The following is a 13,215-nucleotide window of genomic DNA, read 5'->3' on the forward strand; positions in this document are numbered from 1 at the left end:
AAACCAATCCAGGATTAATATTAGGGGGTTATTAAGAAACTGTTGCAGGTTTGGGGGGGAAGTGGTGAAGAAAGGTCAGAGCGGATGGTACAACTTCTTAACTGCTTCTTATACGGAAGCTGAACCCAGCGCTTTAAGACCCTGCTCGTCCTCTCAGCCCAAGAAAATCTCTTAATAGTACATGCTGTACATTAAATACAGCATAGTGAGGAGTGATGGAGTGAGCGGCACGCAGGGCTTTTTTTCTGAGGGAATGTGCCAGAACAGCATTCCAGAACCTCTGCAGCAAACTTATTTTTAAAATGTCTAAAAGTTCATGAGTTTTCCGTATACAGACTGAAAACTTAATTTCCCTCTTGAGAGTTCAAGCTCCTCTTTAAATAATAATAATTTTAAAAGCCCTTGGCTATATGTTCCATCAGGGCTCAACAAACCCCAGGGGCCAGGTCATCGTGGAGCCTAGAAATTTAACTGTGCCGCCTAGTATTTCTGACAGTGGTTTTGCTGACACTCCTTGGAGGAAATACATTTGTTTCTCATCTTGCATCAGAATATGTTCTGTTATTTGACATAATAACAAAGACATTTTAAATTCTTATCATTACTTGCTTACATGGAAACTTGCCACTTACACCAGCTTCTTTCTAGAGTGGCTCCTATAATCCAAACACCACCCTCAAAATCTCCTGGCATTTTCCAAAGAGGTATCGGGAATCCTACTTGAGAAGCTCATAAACAGGACACAAAGGCAATGCCTCCCCCCGGCTGCATCTGTACTCACAGGTACACAGCCTCTGAATGGAGAGGCTCTATTCAGCTGTCCTGGCTAACAGCATTAGTAGAGGCATAGATCTGTTTAGTTCTATCAGCCAATTTGACAATATTATAACTTGTACTGGCTTAGTAAATCTCATTATGGCAATAATTAAGTACGTCTGTTCTTGGGGTGTCTCAAAGTCTTTACTATTTTTGCCTTTCTGGTTAACGATCACCTTGCCAGGCTGTGTTTCAAGGACTCTTAAAACAAGGCTGGTTAGCATACCAGAAGTCACCCTTCTAAATTACACTGTCACTTATTTTGCAGTTGGCAGGAATCCAGATTCTCACTAAATTGTGCAACATGGGATGTGAAGGTACATCTTGATAAATTTGTGGTCAAGCGTCTGTTTACAGCATGTAAGCAAGATTTACTTATTTATTTAAAGCAATTCTATGCGGCCTTTCCACTCAGTTCAGGATCCCGAAGGCAGCAAGCACTGCAACAGAACATTAAAACGTGGGACATTTTAAACACATACCTACACACATGTAATATAAAGCCAAAAGCAAACAAACAGAGAAGAGAGATTGTAATAGTTAGTTAGGGAACGCCAAACAAAACCGTTTTCACCCGCTGGCAGAAGACAGAGGGAGACAGGCCAATGTTCTTGGGGAGGGAGTTCCAAAGATTACCTTCCATTCCATGCCTTGACCAGATTCGTACTGTAGAGTCAGAACCAGCAGAAGCTACAAGTAAAGTTGACTCTGCAGAAGACTCATTCGCCAAGGAAACAACATCTAAAGCGCAAACTGCTTCTGTGTGGCCTTCAAGGCGAGTGTTGTTTACAAGCTAAACAGAAAGATACCTGATCATACAAAGATATGACAAACACACCTGAAATTCAAACCAAATTGCAAATCAAAGTGCGTGGATGTTCAAAACTGACACACCAATGAAGTAGCTGGAAGGCTAGCAGAAGTTTAATATTAAACCTCCAGTGGATAGCACCACTATAGTGCAATTATTTTCTAATGGAAAGGAAAAAATATTTTACTATATAACTGTCTATTAGTAATTTAGATTAACCTGCATTTGGATAAAAACTAACACTCAATAATGTTCACAAAAGCGACACTACTAGTCTTTTGATCATGTCGTCAGACGTTTTTTCAAGGTGTGAGCTTTTGTGTGCAAGGCACACTTTTTCACATACAATGGAATGGCAGGTAAGGCTCAAACTTATAGCCAGCGAATGAGCTGCAGATTAACATGTAACATGACGATGTTCAAGATATGCAAAGTGAAAACTAAATAAGAAGTTAAGGTCATCAGGTCAACAGTTGTAAAGCAACAAATATGCCAAAATAGCAGACAAGTGTCTAAATGTGTCTTTTCTAATTGTGGGAAGTAACTGGGAATCTTCATTCTCTCTTCCCAGGAGTGCAGGGCAGGGGACACAGCATTTTCTGAGGGGGATGTCGTGTTATGTCAGCAGACGCCCCAATGCCCTTTGCATTACATTCAGTAGTCTAATATACTATTCTGAAAAAGAAATACACTTAAATAGACTGGACTCCAAATTTGTTCTACTGCTTCAGACCAACATGGCCGACCGACTGGATCTAACATTTCCTCAGTCTACTTTAAATATTTTGTACACGACAGGAAAAAAAATTAAGCATTTTGGCTAAAATGAACACAAATGTTTCTAAAGGGAAAACACGGAACATAACTGAAGCAGAATATCGATTACAGAATTGTGGGTCAAAAGCTAGCAGCAAGCTTGCTGATTCAACTCCCTGTGTAAAGCAGGGAAACTTTGGTTTCCTTCCTCCCTTTTCGTGTAAGCCCTTCCAGGTCCCACTTAGTCCAAGCTTCTCCCTCATGGATCACTGACTTCTCGTGGCGAGGGGGCTTGTGTGGTTCGATGAGGCTGTGGGCTATGCCGTGGAGGGCCACCCAAGATGGACAGGCCACAGCAGAGAACTCAGACCAAGCGTGATCCCCTGGAGAAGGAAATGGCAACCCACTCCAGTATCTTTGCCTAGGAAACCCCATGGACAGTAACAAAATGCTAAAAGATATGACACTGGAAGATGAGCCCCTCAGGTCAAAAGGTGTCCAATATGCTACTGGGGAAGAGCAGAGGGCAAGTACAAGTAACCCCAGAAAGAGTGAAGCGGCTGGATGTGTCTGATGGTGAAAGGAAAGTCCGATGCTGCAAAGAACAATACTGCATAGGAACCTGGAATGTAAGATCTATGAATCAAGGTAAGCTTGACGTGGTCAAAAATGAGATGGCAAGACTGAACATCGATATCCTAGGAATCAGTGAACTAAAGTGGACAGGAATGGGCGAATTTAACTCAGAAGACCATTATATCTACTACTGTGGCCAGGAATCTCGTAGAAAAAATGGTGTGGCCTTTATAGTCAACAAGAGAGTGCAAAAGGCAGTACTGGGATACAATCTCAAAAATGACAGAATGATTTCTGTCCGATTCCAAGGCAAACCATTCAACATCACAGTAATCCAAGTCTATGCCCCAACCACTGATGCAGAAGAGGCTGAAGTGGACCGGTTCTATGAAGACCTACAACACCTCCTAGAACTAACACCAAAAAATGATGTCCTCATCATCATAGGGGACTGGAATGCTAAAGTAGGAAGTCAAAAGGTAACTGGAATAACAGACAAGTTTGGCCTTGGAAAGCAAAATGAAGCAGGGCAAAGGTTAACAGAGTTTTGTCAAGAGAACACACTGGTCATAGCGAACACCCTTTTCCAACAACCTAAGAGACGACTCTACACATGGACATCACCAGATGGGCAACACCGAAATCAGATTGACTATATAATTTGCAGTCAAAGATGGAGAAGCTCTATCCAGTCAGTAAAAACAAGACCTGGAGCTGACTGTGGTTCAGATCATGAGCTACTCATTGCAAAATTCAGACTTAAACTGAAGAAAATTGGGAAAACCACGAGGCCATTCAGGTTTGACCTAGATCGCATCCCTGATGAATATACAGTAGAGGTGAAGAATAGATTCAAGGGTCTGGATTTGATAGATAGAGTGCCTGAAGAACTATGGACAGAGGTTCGTGACATCGTACAGGAGGCAGCAATCACCACCATACCAAAGAAAAAGAAATGCAAGAAAGCAAAATGGCTTTCTGATGAGGCTTTACAAATAGCAGAGGAAAGAAGGAAAGCGAAAGGCAAAGGCGAAAAGGAAAGATTTACCCAACTGAACGCAGATTTCCAGAGAACAGCAAGGAGAGATAAGGTGTCCCAGATCCCAGGGGCTGCAGTGGCTCAGAGGTTAAGACACTGAGCTGCAGACCGGAGGGTCTGTAGTTCAGCAGTTCGAGACCCGAGTGCCACGTGACAGAGTGAGCTCCTGTCTCTGGCCCCAGCTCCTGCCAACCTAGCCGTTCAAAAGCAAGAAATTGCAAGTAGATAAATAGATACCGCTTCAGTGGGAAGGTAACAGCATTCCGTGCACCTTGGCATTTAGTCATGCCGGCCACGTTATGGAAATGTCTTCTGACACAGCTGGCTCTTCGGCCTGGAAACGGAGATGAGCACCAACCCCTAGATTCAGATTCGACTGGCTTTCGAGCAAGGGAAACCTTTACCTTTTCCTTTTACTCCCAGATCCTATTCAGGCACTCTGACCACTGACTTTAGACCTATTTTCTCATTTTAATAACTTAGGAATTGCTTATATGCAAGGTTTGGTTCTTACATGAAATTCCAACTTTTGAAAAGACTTCAGTTAGAATTTGTTCCACTAATTACCAATAAAGAATGAACCAAACAGGAGGCATTTCAAGCCACAGCCACAATAGAGCATCTGAGTGGCAGAGAGAGAAAGAAATCAAGAAAACATGGCCCTGGCTTGGAGCTCTGAGAGAAGCGTAAAGGTTGGGAAGAAGAGCAACATTCAGGCTTTGTTCCTGTTTTGTGGGCTTCATACACAGAGTTTCAAGCATGTAATAAGTCAGAAAGCCTGTACGTACCTCCCCGCTTCGTGTTTCCCAGAGAATAAGACATTTGTCAGATCCTCCAGAAATCAATTCTGTCTCTTGACCTGTGAGAAAAGAGAAACACCACAAAGTTTAACAGTCCGAGCATAGAATGCATTACAAGATTTTCCACAGATCACTTCTAGTTTCAGTGATTCTTCTTCCCCCAAAACAAACCCCCTCTGTTCATCTCTTGCCTTGAAAATTCTATGGAGCCACCATAAGTTGTCTGTGACTTGATAGCACTTTACACACCCACACACACACGTTGGGTTAGTTTTAAGGACAATCTCGGTCTTATGAAAAATATGTACTTGGTTGATCAATGATGGGGCATTCAGCTTGGAGACACTCTGCATGGAGATAACACCAACATAGGCCATCTTAATCTACTTGAAGGGCTGTCATCTAAAAGATGGTAAGAAGTTGTTTTCTGTTGCCCCAGAAGACTGGACCAGAACCAAGGGGTTGAAATTAAATCTGAAGAGTTTTCAGCTAAACATTAGGAAGAACTTCCTGACAGTTAGAGCAGTTCCTCAGTGGAACAGGCTTCCTCGGGAGGTGGTGGGCTCTCCTTCTTTGGAGGTTTTCAAACAGAGGCTAGATGGCCATCTGACAGCAATGCTGATTCTGTGAACTCGGGCAGATCATGAGAAGGGAGGTCAGGGAAGGGTTCCCTTAGTGCTCAATTCTCGTGGTCCTTTCTTACACGCCCAGGGAAATGCTGATCACCACTTTGGGGTCAGGAAGCAATTTTTCTCCAGGCCAGTTTGGCTGGAGATCCTGGAGGTTTTTTGTCATCTTCTGGGTCACTGGGGGTGTGGAGAAGGACGTATTTGTGAATTTCCTGCATTGTGCAAGGAGTTGAACTAGATTACCCTGGAGGTCCCTTCCAACTCTATGATTCTATGATTCTACTACCCTGGACCTTTTGACCTTTTGACTAGAGATGCCACCTTTGGACCTTTTGACTAGAGATGCCACCTGGGACTGAACCTTGGACCTTCTGCATGCTGAGGAGATGCTTCTTCCACAGCAGCTCCACTCCAGGAATCTCTTTTGCCTCACTAAACTCACATGTAAATCAGGCCTTAGAGACCATGCCTGAAAGACATCACAAGAGGACCGCACCTTCCAAAGTTTCTGTAGCTGGCCATGCTGGGGAGAAAAAGAGCCAAAAGTTCTTGGCCACAACAGGAGCAAATCGATGCATATACTCAGTGCTGAGGGACTTGAGAAAGTATATCGTCATCTCTACTCAGCACCAACGTGGGTCTGGAGCTGTACATTACAAAACAGAAATGGCGGGAAAAAGAATCACAGATTTAAACGACAATACTGTACTTACAGCCGTTGTTTCTGTAAATCCATTGAACACAATTTACTCTCCCAGTGTGACCATTCAATGTACCAACTACTTTTCTTTTCTGTAAAGAAGAAAAAGAACTGAGAAAGGACAGAGAGAAGGATCCTAAGGATCCTACTGATCAAGTAAAAATTATAATTAGAACTGTGGTGTACGAGGCTTTGTCTTTAGACTGCGAACCAGAAGGGTTAAGCTGACCATGTAAATTATAAAAGTACAAAATTTATTAGGGTGTACACATATAAAAATATATTTGAGTCAAATATTAATCAAATATTAATACACATGATGGGTCAACACTTTCCAACTGAAGACCAAACGGCCTTACAGGGCCTTCCTCAGTGGTCACTATTACAACATAGTATAGACACACATTCAAACATATGTATACAAGATCTTTAGTACACTTATTTAAAGACCAGATGTTATATCCTTATATGTTTGTAATTGTGTTACTGGTATTAATGATGGGCCATAGGTATAGCCATATCCATTCCAATTATTCTGGTAAATGAGATTTCATAAGTCTGAATGTGTGTCACTCCATCAAGGTAAGGATTCTGTGACCACTGAGGAAGGCCCTGTGAGGCCGAAACACGTTTGGTCTTCAGTTGGAAAGTGTTGACCCATCATGGTATTAATATTTGATATGCTTTTATTAGTCTGATACTTGAAAAAAAATTTAACCCGAATATATTTTAATATGTGTACACCCTAATAAATTTTGTACTTTTATAATTTACATGGTCAGCTTAACCCTTCTGGTTCGCAGTGTTATCTTGGGTTGAGTTTTCCCCTTCCCTCCCCCTTTGTTTCCTTCCAGTTTTTGTCTTTAGACTACATGGATCAGCATGTGGCAGGACTTCTTGTCAATGATTGTCCCTGTGTTCGTTTTCCATGCACTTCCTAAAATTCACAAGCCAGGACATCCTCCTCCTGGCCATCCTGTAGTTTCAGGATCAAAGTCTATTTTTGAGCCTTTATCCCAATACGTTAACTCCTTTTTACAACCCTTTGTCCAGAAAACATCTACATATATTAAACATAGGGAAGATTTTACACCCAAGATTGAAGGACTGCCAGAACGTCAGGGCACATTACTGGATGGTTGTCTCTTCATTGTACTTTAATATACCCCATGAAGAGGTATGCCAAATTTTGGCTGAACATCTAAATAGTAGAGAGGCACCTTCTCCTCTCACACATTTTTTACTGGACCTTGGCCCTGGTCACACAGGCCGGATATTGCGGGGGGGAGGCATGGCTGTTTGCCCCGGAGCGAAGTACCGCGGGGCCGCTGGTTCAAACGTCCCGCGGTTCGGGGGGAGGTGCCGATCATACGTAAATCCTGCGACGCGGCAAAGAAGCGGCGCGGCGGGGGTTGTGTTTGTTTTTTTAACCAAAGTGTGCGCATGCGCTGTTGGGTGCTTGTGCGCATCCCATGGAGACTTGGGGGGGAAAAACCTTTTCACGACAGGACATGGGTGGGCATCGGATGCCACGAGCTACCACCGGAAACGTGATCAGATGCCCGCCGTTGCCATGCGGTTTCCGGAAACTAGTACCTCGGAGGTACTAGTTTCTTACGGCGCATCTTCGGCGGGAAGCCTCGGGTTCACCACGGGAGCTCTACGCTTCCCAGATGTTGTACATAAGAACATAAGAGACGCCAATGTTGGATCAGGCCAAAGGCCCATCCAGTCCAACACTCTGTGTCACACAGTGGCCAGAAATACCAGTGCCATCAGGAGGTCCACCAGTGGGGCCAGGACACTAGAAGCCCTCCCACTGTTGACCCCCCCCCAAGCACCAAGAAGACAGAGCATCACTTGCCCCAGAGCCCCTAGCTATACCTTGTGGCTAATAGCCACTGATGGACCTCTGCTCCATATGCTTATCTAATTCCCTTTTGAAGCCGTCCATGCTTGTAGCTGCCACCACTTCCTGTGGCAGTGAATTCCATGTGTTAATCACTCTTTGGGTGAAGAAGTACTTCCTTTTATCCGTTCTAACCCGACCGCTCTGCAGTTTCATGGAGTGCCCACGAGTTCTTGTATTGTGAGAAAGGGAGAAAAGTACCTCTTTCTTTACCTGCTCTTTCCCATGCATAATCTTATAAACCTCGATCATGTCACCCCTCAGTCGTCTTTTCTCCAAGCTAAAGAGCCCTAAGCGCTTTAACCTTTCCTCATAGGGAAAGTGTAGTTTGATCGCGCTCGGAAAATCCGCCTATCTTCCGTCTCTGTAGCGTGGCTAAAGCTCCGTGTGACCGCAGCCCATGTTGATATTATTTTTGACAGAAGTTTTTTCAGATTTCAAAATGATTTTTTTTTCCAGGTCAGGGGGGTGGCAAATTTTGGGACCTACCTTTGCACCCAGTGTAGCTAACCTGCTCATATCTACTTCTGAAACTAAAAAAGGTAAAGGTAAAGGTTCCCTTGCTCGAAAGCCAGTCAAATCCGACTCTAGGATTGCGGTGCTCATCTCCTTTTCAAAGCCGAAGAGCCAGCGCTGTCCGAAGACGTTTCCGTGGTCATGTGGCCAGCATGACTAAACACCAAGGCGCACGGAACGCTGTTATTTTGATTCTGAAACTAAGTGGCTATTAAATCCAGACAACAACAATTTCTTCAGTAATATTTTATTTTTCAAGAGATATATAGATGATCTGTTCTTTTTATGTGAAGACATCCATATTTTTGAGTTTGTACAATGGCTTAACTCTGTACATCCAACCATTAAATTTTCCTTTCAGAGCAGTTCTGATAGCATTGACTTCCTGGACACCACAATTTTCATTTCAAGAACAGGCACCCTAGCTGTAAAACCTTTTCCCAAAAGAACGGATAAGAATTCATACCTTCATTTTCAATCCCATCATATTAGACATATACGTGATAATTTACCTTATGGACAGTATTTGAGGGCCAAAAGGAATTCTACTTTCAATGAACATTATGAGAGAGAATCTTCTAAACTTTCCCAACAATTTAGAGAGAAAGGTTACCCTACAAAGATTATTCAACATGCAGCTGTTAGGGCTGCTAGGATTGACCGCTCGAATCTGCTTAAAGAGACAATACACAGTCAGCAATCACGTTCCTTATTTTGTGCCTTTCACTTTACTCCATTGGCATCTCAAATAAAAAGCATAATTTTAAAGCATTTGTGGAGGGAATTTCTGGCAGTAAAAATCGTCCTTTCATAGGATTCAAGAGAACTATAAATGTTCGTGATTTACTAGTGCATTCTGACTTCCAGGTTCGCAATTCCATTGCTGCGGTGAAACCTTGTGGCCATTTTCCACGTGGCAAATGTTCTACATGCCCCTTGGTCTGGCAGACCAGCAGAATTGAGATTCCGAGCAGAAATTTTGTATACGATTTAAAATTCTTCTCCTCATGTTACCTCTTAAAATGTTCCTGTGAATGTCTGTATGTGGGAATGTCGACTAGGACTATTAGAACCCGTGTGGTTGAGCACAGATCTTGTATTAGAAACTCACGCACAGAATCACCCATGGCTCAGCATCTCAGCGACATGCAGCATTCTCCTGATGATTTTCCATTTGTGATGCTGGAAGTGCTTAAAACTCACCAATATACTTCCATAGATGTCCAAAAAAGCCTGCGACAACATGAGGCATTCTGGATTTTTAAACTTAAAACTTATCATCCCCATGGCCTCAACCAGGCATCAGAATTTGGCTCCTACTTATGAGTTGACTTATCATTAGAGTTCAGCTGTTACTTATGAGCAGAAATAGTGTCTGGTCCTTTCATTTCCTGTAACTTTAAGAACCCAACAGATACGAGCTACAGTACTTAGTCTCTAGATGCTGACCACACCTTGAGGCTCACCGACTATATGAGAAAATGTTCCACTGGTGATCGGATGCCCTATTGAGACTGATTTAATACAAGGATTGGTGAGCATTGTGTACTATTACAACTCTTTAAATGGTGACATTGTGAGAGCATTCTTCTTTTCCTTCTTCTTTTTAGGTTTTTTGCCTATATATACTGCTTTGAAGGCTTCTGTACATTATGAGTTCTTTATAAAGGTATTTTTTGCCTTTTAATATAAGGGTATGGTTATAATTGCAATACATGATAATGATAGTATGGCTTACTTGTAACTGTAGTCTGATGAAGTTTTTGAAGAAGAGCCATTGAAACGAAGATTGAAATCCTGAGTCTTAGTCTTTGTACTACTTATTCTGTACTACCTACGTACTTGTGCATTACATGATGTATTTTGCTATCACTGACTACATGTGGTTTCTTGTTACTCCTTTTTAGTACAGTGTTATCTTGTTATATAAACATTTTTCCTGCTGTTTATATTACTCGGGCACTCTTTGGTCTGTGTTATTTATGCAGTGTTTGTTTGTTTCATTATGTATCCACTACAAACACGCGTGGGTTGCAACTGAGCTGGAAATTGGGGTGGAAATATGTGGGGCCGTTCAAGGTGTTGTGCAAACTAAATGAAGCCACTGTTGAACCTGACCTGCCCAAAACTTTGAGACATTTACACGCCGTTTTCCACCACAGTCTGTTGAAGAGAGATCTGGGCCTGAACGTATGGAGACCACAGCAGCCTAATTCTAACCCTAACCCCCGGTGATGGTGGATGGCGAGCAACATTTCAAGGTCGCCCAGATCCTGGACTCCAAACTTAAGTGGGGGAAGGTGTTTTATCTGGCAAACTGGGTGGACTTTGGGAATGGGTGGAAGCTTCCCATATCAATGCTCCAAAGCTTCTCCGTGCTTTCCATCGGTTATTCCTGCTCAAGCCGGGGGGAGGAGGAGTTTTGGGGGTGCGGAATGTCGGCTGACGCCGCCATGGGATGAATTGTGTTCTCCCCGCTCGCCTCCAGCTTCCCCCTTGTTCTCGCCGCCGCCCCCCCTTCTGGTATGCACTCGTAGCCAGTGTTCCCTCTAAGCTGAGTTAGTGTGAGCTAGCTCACAGTTTCTTAGCCTCCGGCTCACACATTTCTGTTTTCGCTCAGGAAGGATGGGGCTCCAGAGCAAACTGATTTATGCAGCAGCCAAATCGCTCGCTCACAAGTTTAATGCCAGTGGCTCACAAAGGAGAATTTTTGCTCACAAGACTCCGCAGCTTAGAGGGAGCATTGCGTTGTAGCTCATCCCATTATCTCTGTGTGAGAGCCGAGCCGTTTGTCCTTTGAGCGTGCTTGCTTGACCCTGCTCATTGGCCTGCGCCTTTTTTTGGGGGGGGGGACTTGTATGAACGGAGTATAATTATCTGTCTTCCCACCTTACCCTGTTCCTGAGGCCAGGTGTATCGTCTGAGGACCTACGTGCTTCCCTTCCATAAAGTGCACCTTCCTTAAAGACTGCTGTGGAGCCTGATTGACTTGGGACTCTGACCGGTGGCTACAAGGTGCCTTGACGGGACTTCACACAGGCAAACAGAACTGCGCCTGCTGCCCTGAGCTCCCTGGACAATGTCTCCTGCCGCTTCCTGTGTTCAGGGGGGATTCGAAGCAGCCGCAAGCAAGGCTCCCTCTAAGCTGTGGAGTCTCGTGAGCAAAAATTCCACTTGGTGAGCTCCTGGCCTTAAAGTGGTGAGCGAGCCGTTTGGCTGCTGCATCAATGCGTTTGCTCTCTGGAGCCCCCTCCTCCCTGAGCGAAGACAGAAATCTGTGAGCCAGAGGCTAAAAACCTGTGAGCTGGCTCACACTAGCTCAGCTTAGTGGGAACACTGGTTGCAAGCAATGTTCCCTCTAAGCTGTGGAGGCTTGTGAGCAAAAATTCTACTCTGTGAGCTCCCGGCCTTAAAGTGGTGAGCGAGCCGTTTGGCTCCTGCATGAATTCGTTTGCTCTCTGGAGCCCTCCTCCCTGAGCGGAGGCAAGAATGTGTGAGCCGGAGGTTAAAAAGCTGTGAGCTAGCTCGGACCAACTCAGCTTAGTGGGAACACTGGACTTGCAAGCAATGCTCCCTCTAAGCTGTGGAGTCTTGTGAGCAAAAATTCCACTTTGTGAGCTCCTGGCCTTATAGTGGTGAGCGAGTGACTTTGGCTCCTGCATGAATTCGTCTGCTCTCTGGAGCCCCATCCTTCCTGAGCCAAGACAAAAATGTGTGAGCCACAGGCTAAAAAATGGTGAGGAGCTGCGGTGGCTCAAGTGGTTAAGACGCTGAACTGCAGGCTGTGGAAGGTCGGTAGTTCAGCAGTTCGAGACCCGAGTGTGCCGCATGACGGAGTGAGCTCCCGTCTCTAGTTCCAGCTCCTGCCAACCTAGCAGTTCGAAAGCAAGAAATTGCAAGTAGATAAATAGGTACCACTTCAGTGGGAAGGTAACAGCGTTCCGTGAACCTTGGTGTTTAGTCATGCCGGCCACATGACCACGGAAACATCTTCGGACAGCGCTGGCTCCTCGGCTTTGAAACGGAGATGAGCACCGCAACCCTGGAGTCGGATTCGACTGGCTTTCCAGCAAGGGAAACCTTTACCTTTACTAGCTCACACTAACTCAGCTTAGTGGGAACACTGGTTGCAAGCTGTGGAGTCTCCTGAGCAAAAATTCCACTTTGTGAGCTCCTGGCATTGAAGTGGTGAGCGAGTGATTTGGCTCCTGCATCCATGCGTTTGCTCTCTGGAGCCCCATCCTCCCTGAGCTCGGACAAAAATGTGTGAGCCGGAGGTTAAAAAGCTGTGAGCTAGCTCGCACCAACTCGGCTTCGTGGGAACACTGGACTTGCAAGCAAGGCTCCCTCTAAGCTGTGGAGTCCTGGGAGCAAAAATTCCACTTTGTGAGCTCCTGGCCTTATAGTGGTGAGCGAGTGACTTTGGCTCCTGCATCCATGCCGTTTGCTCTCTGGAGCCCTCCTCCTCCCTGAGCGGAGGCTAAAAACCTGGGAGCTGGCTCACGCTCGCTCAGCTGAGAGGGGACCCTGGCCGCCCTCCTGCGAGTCCGGCACCCAGCGGCTTTTTTGGCCTGCGCGCCCGCCCCTGGGGGGGGCTTCTGGCGACCCCGCGGGGCTGTCGAGGCGAGAGACGCTCAGAGGCTGTGGGGGGGGGGGGGGGCCC

The 13,215-nt window shown here is 45.0% G+C and overlaps 1 protein-coding gene across 1 annotated transcript in view; it reads right to left on the bottom strand.

The window, feature by feature from the left end:
* The window catches only part of ELP2 (elongator acetyltransferase complex subunit 2), a 36,907-nt gene that overhangs the window by 23,437 nt on the left and 255 nt on the right, over positions 1-13,215 (bottom strand). Inside the window, exons 2-4 of the mRNA XM_015406432.1 lie at positions 6,141-6,219; positions 4,787-4,857; positions 1,453-1,609 (exon numbers count right to left, since the gene is read on the bottom strand). Coding sequence (XP_015261918.1) covers positions 1,453-1,609; positions 4,787-4,857; positions 6,141-6,219 — 307 coding nt within the window. The remainder of the gene's footprint in view (positions 1-1,452; positions 1,610-4,786; positions 4,858-6,140; positions 6,220-13,215) is intronic.

The sequence above is a fragment of the Gekko japonicus genome, unplaced genomic scaffold, assembly GCF_001447785.1.
Source record: "Gekko japonicus isolate JY-2015 unplaced genomic scaffold, Gekko_japonicus_V1.1 scaffold3303, whole genome shotgun sequence".
NCBI classification, from domain to species: Eukaryota; Metazoa; Chordata; class Lepidosauria; order Squamata; family Gekkonidae; genus Gekko; species Gekko japonicus.